A 19717-nucleotide genomic window follows, 5' to 3' on the forward strand; every position below is an offset into this window, starting at 1 on the left:
GCTGGGAAACGTAGTCGGAGGGGAGGGCAACCTGCAGGAGCTGGCCCGCTGTGGGGACCAGCGATGAAAACAGAGGGGCTGCGGCTGCCGCCATCTTCCCCGCGGCCTCCAGCCTCGGAGTCCCTGCAGTGCACCGTGCAGGCCCGCTCCCTCCAGGGAGCCTGCAGCCCCGGCCCCTGGTGCAGCACCCCCAGCCCTGCCCCTGGGGTCTGCCCTGTGCACTTTCCTTCAACACAACCCCTGTGGCGGGACTCGCACCCACTCAGCCCAGCCCCTTCCACTGGCCTAGGCCCTCCCGCTGCCGGGGATCTGCTGCTGCCACTGTGTGCGCCCCATGGCACTTCCCGGGAACATCTGCCTCTCGTGGGCCCCACCGGCCGCGGGAGCACGTGCCAACGCACTTCCGACGCTCCTTTATCATGGCAGTGAGGTGTGCGCAGTTAAAACGTGCTAAAATAGAGGAGTGGGTGCTCCCCAGCCTAAGGGGGCGTTAGCTCCACACAGGGACAGCACCAGGAGTGTTGGGGCTGCCCTTTAGACAAAGTGTACGCCACCCCCTTTCCCACGCTGAAGAGCCCTCCTGCTAGCCCAGGCCAATAATCTTTTGCTCAACAGGCAATAGCAGTCATAAAAAGTAAACAATGTTCTAAAACGTATAAAGAATAGAGGTGAACAGTCAAATAATCCCATCATATAAATCAGAGGTGGGCAAATTATGGCCTGCAGGACCATCCTGGCAGCCCTTGAGCTGCCAGCTGGGAAGGTTAACCCCCGGCCCTTCCCCAGCTGTCTCCCCTACACTGCAGCCTGAGCTTGCCATGCTGTCAGTGCTCTGGCCTGCGGCTCCTGCCAAACAGTGTGCCAGGCTCCGGCCAGGCAGCAGGGCTGCGAGCTCCTGCTGCTGTGAGCAGCATGGTAAGGGGGTGGTGAGGTTGGATAAGAGGTAGGGACTCCCAGTGAGCAGTCAGATGGGAGGAGGTTCTTGGGGGGAAGGTGCAGTCAGGGGACAGGGAACTGAGGGGGTTGGATAAGCATGGAAGCCCTGGGGGTGGGGGGGTAGATATCAGTTGGTGCAGTCAGGAGGGGTTTCAATAGGGGGTGGGGTCCCAGGGCACGGTTAAGGACAGGGGTCCCAGGAGGGGGCAGTCAGAGGACAAGGAGCAAGAGGGCTTGGATGGGTTGGTGGTTCTGAGGGGGGCAGTCAGGAGACGGGAAGTGGGAGGGGGGCTGTTTGGGGGGACAGAGCCTTCCCTACGCAGCCCTCCGTACAGTTTTGCAACTTGTGATGTGGCCCTCTGGCCAAAAAAGTTTGCCCACCCCTGATATAAGTCAATGCTATACCTTTCCCTGAAATGCTGTGTCCAGTTCAGGTCATCCTACCTCAAAAGGGATAGCGCAGAACTAAGAAACAGGCAACAGAAAGGGTTAGAGGCATTGACTTCCTTATGAGGACTCAGAGACTGGAATGGTTGGGAGTTTTTAGGTGCAAGGAGACAATTAGAGGCAAAAGCACAGGTGCCTAAGAGGAGACATGATAGAGGTAGACCAATTGTGAATGATAGAGAGGAGGAGTCGGACACACTCTTATCCTTGTGCATAATCCAAGAACAATTACATTGAAGGGCAGCAAATTTAAACCCAATACAAAGGGAAAAAATTAAACAAAAACAATCCATAATTAACATGTAGAACTCAATGCCTCAAGGTATAATTTATGTCAACAATTTAGTACAATTCAAAAAAGGAACAGAGAACATTCACAGATATTTATCAATCAGTACAAGCCTTCCTGCCTCAGGGTATAAACTGTGGGTTAGGAAGAAAATTGGCTACAGGCTGCTTATTCCTTCGTTATCTAATATGGTGTTCCTTGCATTTTCCACTGAGGTACCTCGTACTGGTTGGGGTAATAATAGCTTTTTTAAGATACTTTAATTAGGTTTCTGGTATTTGCAATTTTCTACATCTAGGTCAAGCCATAAACACTGAACAAATTCTTTATGAGCATACAATTACCAAAAAAAAAAAAAGGGGGGGGAAATAATACATGTAGATTAAATAATTTTCCTTGGAAAGATGTTAGTGTCTAACTACAGTATACACAGTACTTTCAACTATATCATCTGCAAAGAGAAGAATCAATAAAAGAAACTAGTACTTTACCAATCAGCAATGAGAGCACATTCTAATAGTTATCCATGTTTGATTAACCTAGAACAGCAATTAAAACAGAGATTCTTGAAGTCAAGATGACACAGAACAGGAATAGTATGGCTTCATCTTCAACTTCTACAATTGTTTGCTAAAGAAAACGTCTGGTTGCTTAGCAATTATATTAATGCAAGAAAGCACTATAATTTACATACTGTGGAATATGTTACCAAGAGATAGTGAAAACTCTCCATCCTTTACAGTTCAAATGAAGATTGGATGTCTAAGAGATGGGCTCCAGTTCAACCACAAACTGTTAGGCTTAAGGCAGGAATCATTGGATGAAACTTTAATGGCCTCTGTTATGCAGAAGGTCAGACTACATGACCATAATGGTCCCTTCTGGACTAAAAATCTATGAATTTTGTGTGATGCTAAAATTTGTTAAACCCAGCATTATCTTTTTACCATTTTTATACACAGAATCACACTTTCACTTCTCATTTTTTTTGTCCAGTACTATGGAAAAAGAAATTAAATTACTTTTCACCTACTAGCAGTTAAATTATTTTTTTCCTTACAGCTTATGACAGTGTCCAAGTGGCAAGCTCAAAAATTTAAGGCAGCCCTTTGTTTTAAGTCTGACAATCCAGGCCAACATGTCCCTTTATAATGCCCTGTCTCCAGCATTGTAAATTAACTCAATTTTGCAGGTGGCAAAACTAAATCGGGAAGTTAAATGACTGCACCATGGCTATAGAAGGAATCAGTGTCCGATGGTATTAGAGAGTAAAGGATTACTGCATACAAGTCCCATGCTTACTTCATAAGACCATGCTGCTGCTTACAAATAATAAGGAACAAAACTAAATGTATGGTTAGTTCCTAGATGTCCTGTCTACAGCAACTGAACCCTTTTAAAGGAAGTAGTTCTCAGTTCTATGACCTAACAAGGGATAGCTTGGCCTGGTTAGGAGTAGGATAGCAGCTGGAGTGAGGAGACAAATCAGGCTTGGGAGCTAGGAAGGGAGAAATAGGATAATCAGCCCAAAATGAAACATCTGAAGAAAGAAGTAGACTTCCAGGGACGGTCTTAAAAGGAAGAACCGTGTTCAGTTTCAGGGCAAAGCTGCAAGGGCGGAAAGTTCTGCAGGCCCTTCCAGGGAATAGGGAGGCTTGAGCAGCATTCAGTAGTGCTGGCACAAAGATTAAAGGAGTGAATTCTTGCAGGGGTCCCTGGACTGAATGAGAAAAGAGAGAACAACAGAAACCTGATCCCTGATGGGAAGGGGAATTATTTGTTAGAGACACTGTGAAGCCTGTATCTCATATCTCAGGCGTGGAGCAGAACTGAATAGCTATCTATATTGTAAACCCTGGACTGAAGGGGAATTATGTGCTATATACCATGTAAAGCCTACAGGAGGCGGCAGAGTCTCCTTGGTTTACTGTGAATAATAAGGGGACCTGAAGAAAAAGCATTAAACAGGATGTAAGGCTCAGTATCAGCATTGGTGGACCAGAGGGAAAGAAATCAAACTAGACAAAGTGGTGACCATACTATGTTTTGGCAGAAGTGGGTGCTCTGGGAGGAGGAGATTTGTTTCAGGTCCCATCATGCTAAGCATTGTACAAGCATGCAAGATAGATAGTTCCTACCCTGAAGAGCTAACAGGCAAGGTAAGGCAAAGGGGTGGTGGGGGAGGACAAAAAACAAGGCATAGAGAGGAAGTGACTTACCCAAGGTCATGCTAGAGGACAATGGCAGAGCCAGGAATACAACCTAGCTCTTCTGACTCCCAGTCCAGCATCTGCTAGATTAGACCATGCTGGCTACTCAGTAAAGAAGCTGGAAGGGATCTTGTAACAGGCCCTAGCTGCACCTATGGTATCATTAGGAACTAATCCAGGATCCTCCCAAAATCTGAATTGGATAGCTGCTGCTGAGTCTGGGTTAGGTGAAAAGATAGGCAAAGCTTCCAGAAAAGTTCCTTCAGAAGCTGCCAAGGTGAGACGCTTTCAGGACAGGACAAATGAAACTTGTTACATTTGAAACTGAGCGTCAAGTAGAAATGGGGATGAACTAGAGCCATGCTCTGCATTTATTTTTCCGTAACATGCAAATAAAGCCGCGGAAGGAAGAGTAATCTTACAGACCCCTGTATAGCCCCAAAAGAAATAAGACAAATTATAAGAACTAAACCCTGTTATTTCGGTTTTAATCCACACACTTGTGAAAGACTTCAGAATTGTTTTATGCACATATCCCCATTCAAAACTAGTGTATTATCGTAGTTTTATATTTTCAGGGTCTGTACATCTTTCATGATATCAATTCCCTCGCCTGCTCCCATGGACATCATATATTTCCTCATAGCAGGAGCATACAGTGTATTATAAGCAGCACTGATGTAGGTATTACATCATCTGGAGGAAGAGGATGCATTATACATAATATACTTATGCTACAAGGAAACCCACATAAGCCTAATATTTAGAACATCAGATTTTATTTGGAAAGATTTTTGATAAACAATGGCAACAATTAGGTTAGGAACAGGTTTCCGAGTAGCAGCCGCGTATCTGCAAAAAAAACAGGAGTACTTGTGGCCCATTAGACACTAACGAATTTATTTGAGTCTCTAAGGGGCCACAAGTACTCCTGTTCTTTTTACTTGAGGAACGAGTGCACGGAGTCCTATTCTAATACCCAATCTACTGTAGTTAATAGGGCTCATTGAAAGGATAAAGGGGGTGTCCAGCATCTCTTGCTACTAGTTTTCCATTCACCTGTGAAATAAAAAAAGACAATCTGAGTCAGAAAGATGAAAATCCAGTTCTTGCTTTAAATTAAAAACTGAACCATGCAGAATCTAGTTTCCTTTACTTCCCAGTCCTTAGCAAGGATATCTTTAACAATCACAGCTCCCCCTTCTCCCCAAGGCATAGGACTACTAGAAAATCTTTTTCCAAGAGAATTCTCTGTAGCCTGCAACAAATATAACTTTTAGTGGCTAGGGCTTGAGGAATTGGATTAAGAACAATTAGGGCTCCTTATTTGCAACATTTACCTAATACAGTGAAACCCCGCTATAACATCGTGTCAAACCAATCTGATAGCTTTCTTTGATAGGATAATGAGTCTTGTGGATAAGGGAGAAGCGGTGGATGTGGTATACCTAGACTTTAGTAAGGCATTTGATACGGTCTCGCATGATATCCTTCTCGATAAACTAGGCAAATACAATTTCGATGGGGCTACTATAAGGTGGGTGCATAACTGGCTGGATAACCGTACTCAGAGAGTAGTTATTAATGGCTCCCAATCCTGCTGGAAAGGTATAACAAGTGGGGTTCCGCAGGGGTCTGTTTTGGGACCGGTTCTGTTCAATATCTTCATCAACGACTTAGATGTTGGCGTAGAAAGTACGCTTATTAAGTTTGCAGATGATACCAAACTGGGAGGGATTGCAACTGCTTTGGAGGACAGGGTCATAATTCAAAATGGTCTGGAAAATTGGAGAAATGGTCTGAGGTAAACCGGATGAAGTTCAATAAAGACAAATGCAAAGTGCTCCACTTAGGAAGGAACAATCAGTTTCACACATACAGAATGGGAAGAGACTGTCTAGGAAGGAGTATGGCAGAAAAAGATCTAGGGGTCATAGTGGACCACAAGCTAAATATGAGTCAACAGTGTGATACTGTTGCAAAAAAAGCAAACGTGATTCTGGGATGCATTAACAGGTGTGTTCTAAACAAGACACGAGAAGTCATTCTTCCGCTCTTCTGTGTGCTGGTTAGGCCTCAGTTGGAGTATTGTGTCCAGTTCTGGGCACCGCATTTCAAGACAGATGTGGAGAAATTGGAGAGGGTCCAGAGAAGAGCAACAAGAATGATTAAAGGTCTTGAAAACATGACCTATGAAGGAAGGCTGAAAGAATTGGGTTTATTTAGTTTGGAAAAGAGAAGACTGAAAGGGGACATGATAGCATTTTTCAGGTATCTAAAAGGGTGTCATCAGGAGGAGGGAGAAAACTTGTTCACCTTAGCCTCTAAGGATAGAACAAGAAGCAATGGGCTTAAACTGCAGCAAGGGAGATTTAGGTTGGACATTAGGAAAAAGTTCCTAACTGTCAGGGTAGTTAAACACCAGAATAAATTGCCTAGGGAGGTTGTGGAATCTCCATCTCTGGAGATATTTAAGAGTAGGTTAGATAAATGTCTATTAGGGATGGTCTAGACAGTATTTGGTCCTGCCATGAGGGCAGGGGACTGGACTCGATGACCTTTCAAAGTCCCTTCCAGTCCTAGAGTCTATAAATCTATGAATCTATGAAACATGATGATTGGGGTCCAAAAAATTGGGTAGCGCTAAATGCAGGGTTGCGGTATAGCGGGGTTTACCATTTCAAGCTGGTCAGTTTCAAGCCTGTCGATTTCTCTTGGGCAGAAAACTACTTTCATTTGCGAACTGCCCACAGCAGTAACTGAAAGGGTGCAGCTCCAGCAGTGGGGGCTCTCAGCCATGCAGCGAGAGAGGGAAACACTTGGGGATAGCAGGGGAGACGTGCAAGGGGCAAAGGAAGAGCGAGGAGCAGCTGGGGAGGAGAATGGCTCTTCTACCCAAAAGGGTGAGCGGGTGTAGGCAGGAGGAGGCAGTGGGGAAGGCACATTCCATTTTTTGGTTTGTTTGTTTGTTTGTTTTTCCTTCAGGGGCACTCCAGCCTCTTTTTTTTCCTTTTTTTCTTTTTTGCGCTTCAGTGCCGCTCCAGCCGTTCTGTTTATGTTTTTGTTTGCGCTTCGGCCGTTTTTTGTTTGTTTGCTTGTTTTGGTTTTTTTCGTGATTCAGAGGCACTCTGGCCGTTTTTTGTTTGTTTGCTTGTTTGGAGTTTTTTTGTGATTCAGCAACACTCTGGCCATTTTTTTCTTTTTTCTTTTCTCTTTTTTTTTTCTCTTTTGCGCGTCCGCGGCGCTCCGGCCATTTTTTTTTTTTTTTTTTGCGCATTTCGGCGGTGCTCTGATGGTTTTTTTTTTCTTTTTTGTGCTTCCGCGGCGCTTCAGCTGCTTTTTTTTTTTGGCCTGGGGTGTCCGGAGCCACCTTACAATCGCATTATAGCCAAATTCATGTTATTGCGGGGCGCATTATAGCGGGGTTTCCCTGTAATTGCTATAATGTGTGTACTTTGCAAAGCACTTAAAATATTAATTATTGGTCTAACTCTCAACACTCCTGTGAGATACCACAGAGAAAAGTGTGGTGATGCCAGTTTGACAGATGAATACACTGAGGCAGAGAAGTTAAGTAACTTGCTCAAAGTCATACGTGAGGCAGTGGCAGGGTTGGTTATTGAACTCAGGAGTCCTGACTCCTAGCCACTAAACACATAGTTGGAAATCCTGGTTCCACCTGAGTCTTGGCAAAACTCCCATTTGGCTTCTTTAGGAGCAGGATTTCATCCATGTCCTCTAATTGAATATAGACTTTTGAGGGGGTGGCATTTAAGCATGGCACCAGAAAGCTTCCATAGAGAGGAGATGCACTTTTCAAGGTGCCAAGCTCCTGCCAGTCAGCCAACGCTTTCTTCTGTGAAGCTCACTACCAGTCATACGCAGCTGATGTTAGAGAGAGACAGATTAGGATTGCTGCACGAAAAAACATCTCAGGGATTTTTTTCTACTAGTAAATATTCCACCTACTCTTTTGAAACCAACAGCTTGGATCCCCAGTGAATTATTTACAGTGTGTGGTACATTTTGTTCTTCACCCGGGACACTGGAAATAGTGATTAAAAAGCGGAGGACTAACCAGCACATGGAAACATGTTAAGAGTTTTACACATGATTAATCTTCAGATATAAAAGCGTATTATAAATACATAAAAGTTTGACCAACTGCTGAGTCAGATCCTCTGAACTCTCCATGTACAAACCTCTCTAACCACTCAGTGACAGACATGAAGGTGGCAATTTTGCAACAAAAAAACTTCAAAAACAGACTTCAAAGAGAGACTGCTGAACTCTAATTAATATGCAAATTAGATACAATTAACTTAGGTTTAAACAGAGACTGGGAATGGTTGGGTCATTACACTAATTGAATCTATTTCCCCATGTTAAGTTCTCCTCACACCTTCTATGGGTCATCTTGATTATCACTTCAAAGTTTATTTTTCTCCTGCTGATGATAGCTCATCTCAACTGATTGGCCTCTTACAGTTGGCATGGCTACTTCCAACTTTTCATGTTCTCTGTACGTATAAATATCTTCTTTCTGTGTGTTCCATTCTATGCATCCAATGAAATGGGCTGTAGCCCACAAAAGCTTATGCTGAAATAAATTTGTTAGTCTCTAAAGTGCCACAAGTACTCCTGTTCTTTTTAAAGCATTTTTTTTTAAGGTTTCAGAGTAGCAGCCGTGTTAGTTTGTATCTGCAAAAAGAACAGGAGTACTTGTGGAGGGTCTCACTCAGACGGGGCACTAGATTCCTATTTAAAATACTTCCCGTCTCATTTTTTCCTGTTTTGTTTGCATCTTTGAAGCCCAGCTGCACAGCTTTAGCCTCTTCCCAGCTGGATGAGCTAGCACTTTGAACTACCCTCTTTTGTCTCATCTGCTTAGTGAATCACCATGATGCTGATAGGGAGGGTGGGGAAGCAGGGAGCATTTCTTCAATAATCCCTCTCTGGGCATTAGTTGCAGAGAACAGCATCCTCTTCCTTTTGGCTCTTCCGCACTTTTCAAGCCAGCTGGCTGTGCCTGGGCTTTGAGCATACTGAGACAAGCTAAAGGTGCTTTAATATATCAACACAGCCACTAACCTAGCTGTCCAGTACCCCCACATGCCTCATCTACAATTCCCTCACCAATCTTTTATGAAGCGTTTATCTCCAGCTTCATTACCCTAATAAGATGCAATGTTTTGTCCACCAATAGCTCTGGCAGGGGATGATGAAAGGAAGAGCACGGAGACAAAAAACACACACGCATACACACTTTCTCCCCCTGACCCAGCCAGAGAAACTTACTGTAACCATTGGCACAATGTATCGCCAGTTTTTATTCAGGGTTCCAATGTGATCCATCTCTTCTCCTGTGAGATTAAAGTCAAACACCTAAAACAAAAAAAATTAAAGCTTTATTCTTGGACTGTGGCTGCCCAGCTCCCAAACCTTGCCACCCTGTCTTGTTCCCTGTGTAACAATTACAGCCCACCTCCCTCTAGCCTGATCTCCTTCAGAGACCCAACAAACGAGGGGGGTGGCTTGCACCTGCATGCCTCAGTATACCAAGACACAGAATGAAATAGTAACATCTAGAAGCATCAACCTGGGGCCTTGCAACGATACCAATACACACACAAAAGAACAATAGACTGGAATAATTTAAAATGTAATTACAGAATGCTTTTGTCTGGACTTTAAAGGAAAAGCTCACTGCAATATTAGAAATTCTAATAACTGTATTTAAATTTTAAAAGGGTAAATGATTAAACACTGTGTTTGAAACAGTATTACAAAAGAATTAACTATCATACTGGAAGCTGTAGTCTTGACAGCCTCCTGATGCAGAGATTTCATTTTCCACTGGGAAGCACTGAAAATTAGAGATTAAGGGAAAATCTCTCTATACAGGCCAAATCCTGAAGTTTCTACTTAGTTTGTACTCAAGCAAAACTCAGACTAAGAACGGAGTCAGGATTGGTCCTGTCTTTTTTACATTTGTTCATTAACAGGAGTTGAAGCAGTTTGACAAAAAATGAGATACAGGGCTGGCTAAATCTGGAGGTCTTTACTCAGGGCCTGATACTACACTTGCATTCTTGCTCACACTGAATAGCCGACTGTCACAGACGCAGTCCCACAGAAATCAGTGGGACTGCTTCTGTGAATAAGCGCTAATCAATGGGCCAAATTCTGTTCTCAGTTACTCTGTGTCTACATCAGTGTCATGCCATTAAACTCAATGGTATTACTCAAGATTTATATCAGTGTAATGGAGAGCAGAATTTGGCTTGATACAAGTAAGAGTTGCAGAATTACACCCAAGATTTTAATTTTATCCAGCCAAACTCTCAATAAATTTTGCCTGAGTAAGGGCTGAGCAAAGATCTCAAGATCTGACCCAGACAGACTTACCTCAAAATAACTTTAAAACTTTGGTGTCCAGTGACTTCTAAAGTGAAGTGAATTGGCTCAACTGTAGCTCAGGAAAGAGTTTCTTTAAAATTCTACCCTCACTAACCCTATTCCTGCTAAAGAGTATAATCAGAACAGCAACTGATTCCAGACACCCTAGTCATTGAATGGGAATAATAAAAAACGAGTGGCAGTTCTTTCCAAAAACTGTTTTGCCAATACCATTTTAAGACAAGTTACTGTTTACTTATCTATATAAGGGCAAACTCCACTGCTAAATTAGGAAAGACAAGGGATTTTCATTTAAAAACAAGGAGTGGGTGATCAAACCCTTCTGTCACTCAAAACTTAAATGAGTTTCTTTTCCAAAAATTCTTTCCACCCGTCTGCGTCTACAGACCTGTATGTAACTGGAGAGCTGGTAATGAGTCTTGGGATGAGCACCCTCTTTTTTGTGTTGTGCAGTTACTAACATTTTTTCCCTCTAAGGAAAGATATTAAGTATTTGCATTGCTAATAAAAGAGCTCTTACCTGGAGATTTTGCAGAATGCGGGCCGGAGTGACGCTCTTGGGAATGGAAACCACCTTACGCTGTACTTGCCACCTATTACACAGGGAAGGAAGAAAAACCTCAACTTCTACACATGCAACCCGGGGGGGGGGGGGGGGAGACACAACGACACCCAGAAACATCTGTTCCAAGCAAACAATTCTCTCTTTCACTTGATGGTATTTTACATATATTTACTCCCTGCACCTTGAACCCCTTTCTGAGCACTTGATGGCTGTGAGGTGAGCTGGACAAGGGTTTACCTTAGAACCGGCCAACACCAATCTTGAGCAAGACAGAATGGTCACTAGACTACTTCATTGAGAGCTGCAGCTGATCAGTTTTGAAAAAACTGAAACAAGAGCAAGATGTCTCAAGCTGGACTGCTAAACCCTTTAGAAAATTTTGGCCCCATTAACTTCCATAAGGTAAACCAGGAAGAGACTCCTGTTCTCTCTAATCCCTTGAGCATAATATCATCCTTCCTCTCATCCACCTTCTACTAGCTGACTAACCAACTCCAAATTTGTGCTGTTGTAACTAAAGATGAGTGTGACAAAGGAGTTCAGGGGCCGGGCAGGAGTGTCCCGTGGGCCAGATGTGGCCCACGGGCCATAGTTTGCCCACCTCTGTCCTAGATGTTGCTGAGGCCCCTTGCTTCCCATTGACAACTACTATGACTCTTAGGGTATGGCTACACTTGAAACTTCAAAGCGCTGCCGCAGCAGCGCTTTGAAATGCGAGTGAGGTCACAGCGCCAGCACGGGGAGAGAGCTCTCCCAGCACTGCACGTACTCCACATCCTGATGGGGTTTAGCTTGCAGCGCTGGGAGCCGCGCTTCCAGCGCTGCGGCACTGTTTACACTGGCACTTTACAGCGCTGTATCTTGCAGCGCTCAGGGGGGTGATTTTTTCACACCCCTGAGCGAGAAAGTTGCAGCTCTGTAAAGCGCCAGTATAGCCAAGGCCTTAGAAAGTCCTCAGTGCTGTATAGGATCAAAATCCTAGGCTGGCTTGTGCTGCACAGAAATAGAGGAGAAAATAATGGTTTGCCAAGTGGAAGAGAGATGAACTAGTAGGCAATTATATTTTAGGGCTCTTAATGGCTATAATACTCTATTGACAATAAAAATACTGTCTCAGTCAGAACCTCTTTAACTGTGTGCCACTTGCGTCAATAGGGCCAGTGATGAATACCACCCTTTCTCAGAACTGTTCAGTACCTGAGGAGGATTTGAGCAGGTGATTTGCCATATTTTTCTGCCAGTTTTTTGATCCCAGATTCTTCTAGAAGTACTGGTTCATCGGGGTGCTTCCACATTCGATCAGGAGAGCCAAGGGGACTGTATGCTGTTACTACCAGCCCTTGCTTATTACAATGAGCTATTAGCTCATTCTGAGCAAGGTAGGGATGACATTCCACCTGTTAAAACAACACACAACAGAACAAAAAAAGAGGACTGAAGTCTGTTTCAGTTGTTGGGATTCCCATGATACAATAGTTTACTGCTAGCAGGACTGAGAAGTCACCTTGAAGGTTATGGCAAAGGAATTAGGCTGCATAGCTAACTAAAGGGAGGTAGCTGCGGGTGGGGATTTCTACAAGTTACCCTCACCTACCTTGTCTGAAAATACTAGAATTCTCTGTGCAAGATGTGAACTTGAATTCAGACAGACTCAGCATCCCCACAACCTGTATCCTGGCACAACATGTAACAGAGGATTTGACCAATTGGAAATACTTTTAGCTGAATGGCAAACTTATTGCCTTAGCCTGAGAAACTACTCGATCCACTAAGACCTCCCATCATGCCCTAAAATGCATTTATTGAGCAAGCCTGTTTACACAGCACTCAGTATAACGGAATGCAGCTGGTCAGCTTAATCCATGTTGGGTCAGTGTTGTAAATGGATTTTTAGAATAATGTTCCCATTTTCTTAGACCAGCTGCTTTTAGTAGTATTGATTCTGAGGCAATGTTGACTTGCCCACACACCCTACCAGGAGTAGGTAAGATTGCCATTCCATGGCTTCATTCCCATCTCTTAGGTAGCACCCACAGGATTGTATTTACCCCTTGAATTGTGAGGGTGTGATGGCTATTTGTTACAGAGTGATCACAATCAGAAAATTGCTGATTCCCCAGCTGCTCGCAATGGCCATGATGGCTGATTTTAAATCTACGTCACTCTAGGATGCTGTGACCCTTTTTTCCCCTCCAGGTGAGGCTCTTGCTGCTATAATCCGTGCCTTTGTCACTGCAAGATTAAGCTACTGCAATGCACTCTCGCCATAACGCCACTCAGAGTAATGATGGTGCGGAACGCAACAGCCTGCATGCTTAGTGGAGTTTCTCATCATGAATTCTTGACACCAGTGTTCACGTTCTGCCCTGGCTGCTTATTGGCTTCAAGGCTGAATTTACAGGTATTCATTCTGGCCTAAAAAGACCTAAATGTTCTGGAACTTTCCTACCTGAGGAAGGGACTTTCTCCATGGTCCTTACCACTTCAGCTGTGATTAATGGAAGTGCTTCAGCTGAAGCGGAACAAATTAGACCAAGAAATCCTTGAAGGCAAACTTTTCTTCTATTAACTTTATTTGGCAAGGCTAGCATAAAGGGTTGCAGGACAGGCATAAACCCATCCCCAGGGAATTGCCCCAGCACAAGGGATTCCTGTGCCTGGCACAGATCTGTGCCATCTCTGCAGAAGTGTTGGCTACAGGGGTCAATCTAGGGAAGGTAAGGGGCAGACAGGGGATGGGAGGAGGCACGACCAGGCATTCTTGCACTCCAAGTATTCTGCACTTCTGCAAAGCCTCATGGGGACTACACGAGGGCAGCCCTCAGGGCTGCACTAGCCTGCATGCAGGGTGAAACCCATTCACTCAAACACACAAATAGGGTGGGAGCCAGGCCTGTCCCTGCACTGGTGCCTGCTCCAGTGCAGGGCTAACTCTGCTCCTATGGTCATACACCACCATGCACATTATTTGTGTTCAACGAATAGTGGTCATAGGAGCTCACTCCTCATATGGATAGGATCTGCACAAAGAAGAGTAGACACTAATGTACCTTTCCTGCACAGACTTTGCCCTTTCACACAGAGGCCCATTCCCACATGCCTGCGTTTGTCTCACCTGTAGTACAGCTGGTTTGATAGCAGCCATGTTGAGGATGTCGTCAATCTGACGGCTGTTGAAGTTGGACAGTCCAATGGCCTTCACCAGACCTTTCTCCACCAGCTTCTCCATAGCCTTCCAAGTTTCCTTGTAGTCAGTGTAGTCAAAACGCATCATGCCATCAGGGTTCTTTGGGAAAAGAGTATCTCCTCGTCTATAACATTGCAAAAAAACAGTATAAACACAGTGCATGGAGATTTTTATTATAGTAAATGTCCAGTAAAAGAAATATTCTTTAAAATACTCATAAAAGTCCAATACATGCTTTACAAGGCACCATGTGAGATAAGCTTACATCTCCTTTAGATTCCAATATGCTTATTTATCATATGGAAAACTGGTTAGTATACGGTGTCTTTCTTAGTCAAAGTAACTTACTGTAGAGTACTCAAAGCTATCTACTTATACTGCAGTAACTATATGAGAACATGGCCATCATTATACACACAAGCAACAGTTCACCCACAGACTCTGACCTTAGAAAATATCGGATTGAAAAAGAGAACGTTTGCCAGGACAGAGGTAATCCCTTCAGAGTTTTTGAAGATTCCTATAGGAATTTTAAACTTCCATCTGGAGCCAACCTGCTACCGAAGGGACTTTGGTTTTACATCCAGAAGAGGGCGCTTGGAAGAGTCCAATATTCCCTTTCCCTGGCACTGTACTGCAATGTCAGCAGTGCATATGAGCTCAGCTCCCAGTTGGAATATGTCTTAAAAAAATAAAAATCACACCTTCCTGCTCCTGGGTTAGGAGTGTTTCCAGCAACACATACAACAAACGCAGAATCCGGCTGGCCTGGTGACACAACAGTGCATTGTGGGAGGGATACTACTGGATTCTGAGGAAAGCAAGATGAGAAGGGGGCTGACCAAGCTATTTAAGGAGTATGACTGACTGACTGACTGGCTGCACTGCTGCCTCAGTCTGGAGACACACACACTTTCCTATGCTCCCCCAGTTGAAAGGAAAATGTTGGGATTGCGAAAGTGGCAGGAGTTCTGGAAGGAAGGGTAGAAGGGAGTACAGCAAAATAGAGACAATGGATTTCAAGAAGGCGGATTTTGGTAAGCTCAGAGAGCTGATAGGTAAGGTCCCATGGGAATCAAGACTGAGGGGAAAAACAACTGAGGAGAGTTGGCAGTTTTTCAAAGGGACGCTATTAAAGGCCCAAAAGCAAGCTATTCCGATGGTTAGGAAAGATAGAAAATGTGGCAAAAGACCACCTTGGCTTAACCACGAGATCTTGCGTGACCTACAAAATAAAAAGGCGTCATATAAAAAATGGAAACTAGGTCAGATCACAAAGGACGAATATAGGCAAATAACACAGGAATGCAGAGGCAAGATTAGAAAGGCAAAGGCACAAAATGAGCTCAAACTAGCTATGGGAATAAAGGGAAACAAGAAGACTTTTTATCAATACATTAGAAGCAAGAGGAAGACCAAGGACAGGGTAGGCCCACTGCTCAGTGAGGAGGGGGAAACAGTAACGGGAGACTTGGAAATGGCAGAGATGCTTAATGACTTCTTTGTTTTGGTCTTCACTGAGAAGTCTGAAGGAATGTCTAGTATAGTGAATGCTTACGGGAAGAGGGTAGGATTAGAAGATAAAATAAAAAAAGAGCAAGTAAAAAATCACTTAGAAAAGTTAGATGCCTGCAAGTCACCAGGGCCTGATGAAATGCATCCTAGAATACTCAAGGAGTTAATAGAGGAGGTATCTGAGCCTCTATTATCTCTGGGAAATCATGGGAGACGCGGGAGATTCCAGAAGACTGGAAGGGGGCAAATATAGTGCCCATCTCTAAAAAGGGAAATAAAAACAACCCAGGAGACTACAGACCAGTTAGTTTAACTTCTGTGCCAGGGAAGATAATGGAGCAGGTAATTAAAGAAATCATCTGCAAACACTTGGAAGGTGGTAAGGTGATAGGGAATAGCCAGCATGGATTTGTAAAGAACAAATCATGTCAAACTAATCTGATAACATTCTTTGATAGGATAACAAGCCGACTTTAGTAAGGCATTTGATACGGTCTCGCATGATATTCTTATAGATAAACTAGGAAAGTACAATTTAGATGGGGCTACTATAAGGTGGGTGCATAACTGGCTGGATAACCGTACTCAGAGAGTAGTTATTAATGGCTCCCAATCCTGCTGGAAAGGTATAGCAAGTGGGGTTCCGCAGGGGTCTGTTTTGGGACCGGTTCTGTTCAATATCTTCATCAACGATTTAGATGTTGGCATAGAAAGTACGCTTATTAAGTTTGCGGACGATACCAAACTGGGAGGGATTGCAACTGCTTTGGAGGACAGGGTCAAAATTCAAAATGATCTGGACAAATTGGAGAAATGGTCTGAGGTAAACAGGATGAAGTTCAATAAAGATAAATGCAAAGTGCTGCACTTTGGAAGGAACAATCAGTTTCACACATACAGAATGGGAAGAGACTGTCTAGGAAGGAGTATGGCAGAAAAAGATCTAGGGGTCATAGTAGACCACAAGCTTAATATGAGTCAACAGTGTGATACTGTTGCAAAAAAAGCAAACGTGATTCTGGGATGCATTATCAGGTGTGTTGTAAACAAGACACGAGAAGTCATTCTTCCGCTTTACTCTGCGCTGGTTAGGCCTCAACTGGAGTATTGTGTCCAGTTCTGGGCACCGCATTTCAAGAAAGATGTGGAAAAATTGGAGAGGGTCCAGAGAAGAGCAACAAGAATGATTAAAGGTCTTGAGAACATGACCTATGAAGGAAGGCTGAAGGAATTGGGTTTGTTTAGTTTGGAAAAGAGAAGACTGAGAGAGGACACGACAGCAGTTTTCAGGTATCTAAAAGGGTGTCATCAGGAGGAGGGAGAAAACTTATTCACCTTAGCCTCTAAGGATAGAACAAGAAGCAATGGACTTAAACTGCAGCAAGGGAGATTCAGGTTGGACATTAGGAAAAAGTACCTAACTGTCAGGGTAGTTAAACACTGGAATAGATTGCCTAGGGAAGTTGTGGAATCTCCATCTCTGGAGATATTTAAGAGTAGGTTAGATAAATATCTATTAGGGATGGTCTAGACAGTATTTGGTCCTGCCATGAGGGCAGGGGACTGGACTCGATGACCTCTCGAGGTCCCTTCCAGTCCTACAGTCTATGAGTCTATGAGTTGGGAGTGAGGGATCAGGGGCATCAGACTGAATGGGAGGGTTCTTGCTCAGTGCGTGGGTAGACTGAGCACCAAATATAATTTAGAATACAGCCTTATGAGATGCTGTAGGGGGAAAACAGCATCACATGTCAACAGAAATGCCCCTGAAACATGGTTTCACTTCTAGCTTTTTGTGTATTGGGATGAGAGGATTCGTCCTCAAGACCCATGGATTCTGTGGTTCTAACTGAAAGCATCAGTTCCCATTTAAGTACAACCCTTCAGCTCAACTTCCCCATACAGCAGTTTTTGTTTTACATCTGATCATTCAGAGACTAGAACCTTTAATGCATTGCCTCACTAAGTTACCTAAAGGGATATATTTAGTGCTGAACAGTCTTTTCTTATATCACTCACAATGTGGTACTCGTCCAGTTCGGGTCACATGACACTTCTAAAAATGGAAACGCCTCCTTGAGAGCTCCCAGGAGGCAAGAATTTGAGTTCCTCTGAATCTGATAGACAGGGCTGGCTCTGGCTTTTTTGCCGCCCCAAGCAAAAAAACACCTGTGGGCTGGCCAGAGCAGTGAAGTGGGAGTGGGGGGACAAACAAACCTGCGGACCGGCCGGAGCAGTGAAATGGAGGAAGACAAACAAACCTGTGGGCCATCCGGAGCGCAGGTGCAGGGGGACTCCCGGCCCTGCAAAAGTGCCCCGGGAAGCAGGGGGGGGGGAAGCTAGGGCTTCCTTCAGCAGGGCGCTTGCCACGCTGCCTGCCAGGAGGGCTCCGCGCCACCCCGGTCAGCGGGCAGGGAAGGACGCGGGTTGCCCTGCCGCGCTTGCTGCAGACCTGGCACCGCTCCCAGCAGGGCGTGCCCCTCCTCTGCGCTGCTGCCCCCTACAGGGTGGCCGGAGCAGCAAACCAAAAAGAAAAAAGAAAAAAACCTGCAGGAGCAGTCGAAGCGGCGAATGCCGCCCCCTGGAATCTGCCGCCCCAAGTACGAGCCTGCTCAGCTGGTGCCTGGAGCCGGCCCTGCTGATAGAGAGCTGGCCTGTTGAGAGGATCTCCTGTGTAGCTGGTCTGACAGAGGTTCATACTTAAGTAATAGCAGGTCACATTTAGTCCATCCTTCTACAGCTATAAGATTGGCCCCTACAGTGTATACTTAAGTGTTTTACCCAGTCCAGTATTAAATGACTCAAGCCCAAACTTAAGCCTGACAGGACCTCATCATTCCCCTGGGAGACTATTCCACGCTAATAGATCTTACCTTCGGGAAGATTTTCCTTCATAACAGGTCAGATTCTCAGCAGGTGTAAACTGACATAACTCCATTTAAGTCAATGTAACTACACCAGTTTACACCAGCAGGGATGTGTTTCATTAATCCTGTTACTTCTAGTTAAGCCACTTCCAGCTTACTCACTCAGATCCCAAGGCCACCTAGTGCTCTGCTTCGGGAGGTGTGACAGATATTGTGGACACATGGAATATTCAAAGGCTACTAGACCAACTTTATAAATATTATATGTAATCTGTATGGGCCAAGAATTTGTTAGCTCCAGAGAAGAGTTACAGGAATTTCCTGCAATAACTAAAATCACTGGGAGATAATTAATACAGATTCCTAGACAGTGTAAATAAATCTGGAGAAGTCCCCCGCCCTTACCGACCCCTGCAAATGGCATATACTAGTTTGAGCTGGTTAAGGACAGCTAACAAAGAATTGTGACTGTACAAAGTAACCAGCCTGACTTTGGGGATGGGGGGAATGGTGGGGTGGGGGGTGTCACTCTCACTCAATCCAAGAACTGACATGACACTGTGACCAAGAGGGACAGGCCCTGTGGGAAGGCTTTGAAGTACTTTGTTCCTATCATGATCTCCATGTGGAAGATGGATGTCTGTCTAGTAAACCAAAACCTGCGTTTACTGTTTTTAACATGTTTTCTCTGTAATGCTTTTGTTCTGAATAAATAATACTTTGCTTTATGAAGGCTGGCTGATCACTGGTTAGCCCTGGCATTGCCCCTGAAAGAACAGGACTGCTGGTGCTGAACTGCAGTCAGATCTGCTAAGGTGATCACAGGGAATTGCAAGAGGAATTGCAAATCCCCTCTTGGAGTCATCCTGAAACGGTGAGGCCTGAGACCTAAGTGGGGGTGCCCTCCTAGAGGCAATGCAGGGGTCAGAGGTGCAGTTATCTCGGGAACTGTGACAGTACGTATCTAGTAATCATGACGATTCCACTGCCTCTCTGAAAACTGGTTCTGCTCCCTAATTGTTCTGACTATTAAACATTTAGTGCAGTTTAAAAATCAGATAAGACTTAATTTCAAGTTTAAATCCACTATTTATAGCTTTATAATTGCAAACTAATGAGAACAATTATCAAGAGATATCCATCTTCCTTGTAGACAGTTTCCAGATTTTACTAATGCTAAAACTCATTTCAAATGCAAAGAACTGGGGTGAACTGGAAACATTCTTTGTCTGTCTGTCCTTAGGTAAAATGCATATGCAAGTTTGGAGGGACAGCAATGGT

The 19717-nt window shown here is 44.3% G+C and overlaps 1 protein-coding gene across 2 annotated transcripts in view; it reads right to left on the reverse strand.

Annotated features, from left to right (window-relative positions):
• Window positions 1-4230: 4230 nt before the first annotated feature.
• AKR1A1 (aldo-keto reductase family 1 member A1) overlaps window positions 4231-19717 on the reverse strand; it is a 45108-nt gene continuing 29621 nt past the window's right edge. For both annotated transcript variants that reach the window (XM_050961226.1, XM_050961225.1), the window contains exons 5-9: window positions 13983-14178; window positions 12065-12264; window positions 10823-10895; window positions 9181-9267; window positions 4231-4941 (exon numbers count right to left, since the gene is read on the reverse strand). In XM_050961226.1, coding sequence (XP_050817183.1) covers window positions 4876-4941; window positions 9181-9267; window positions 10823-10895; window positions 12065-12264; window positions 13983-14178 — 622 coding nt within the window. In that variant the 3' untranslated portion in view covers window positions 4231-4875. The remainder of the gene's footprint in view (window positions 4942-9180; window positions 9268-10822; window positions 10896-12064; window positions 12265-13982; window positions 14179-19717) is intronic.

Source organism: Gopherus flavomarginatus, chromosome 7 (genome assembly GCF_025201925.1).
Source record: "Gopherus flavomarginatus isolate rGopFla2 chromosome 7, rGopFla2.mat.asm, whole genome shotgun sequence".
Lineage (NCBI taxonomy): Eukaryota > Metazoa > Chordata > Testudines > Testudinidae > Gopherus > Gopherus flavomarginatus.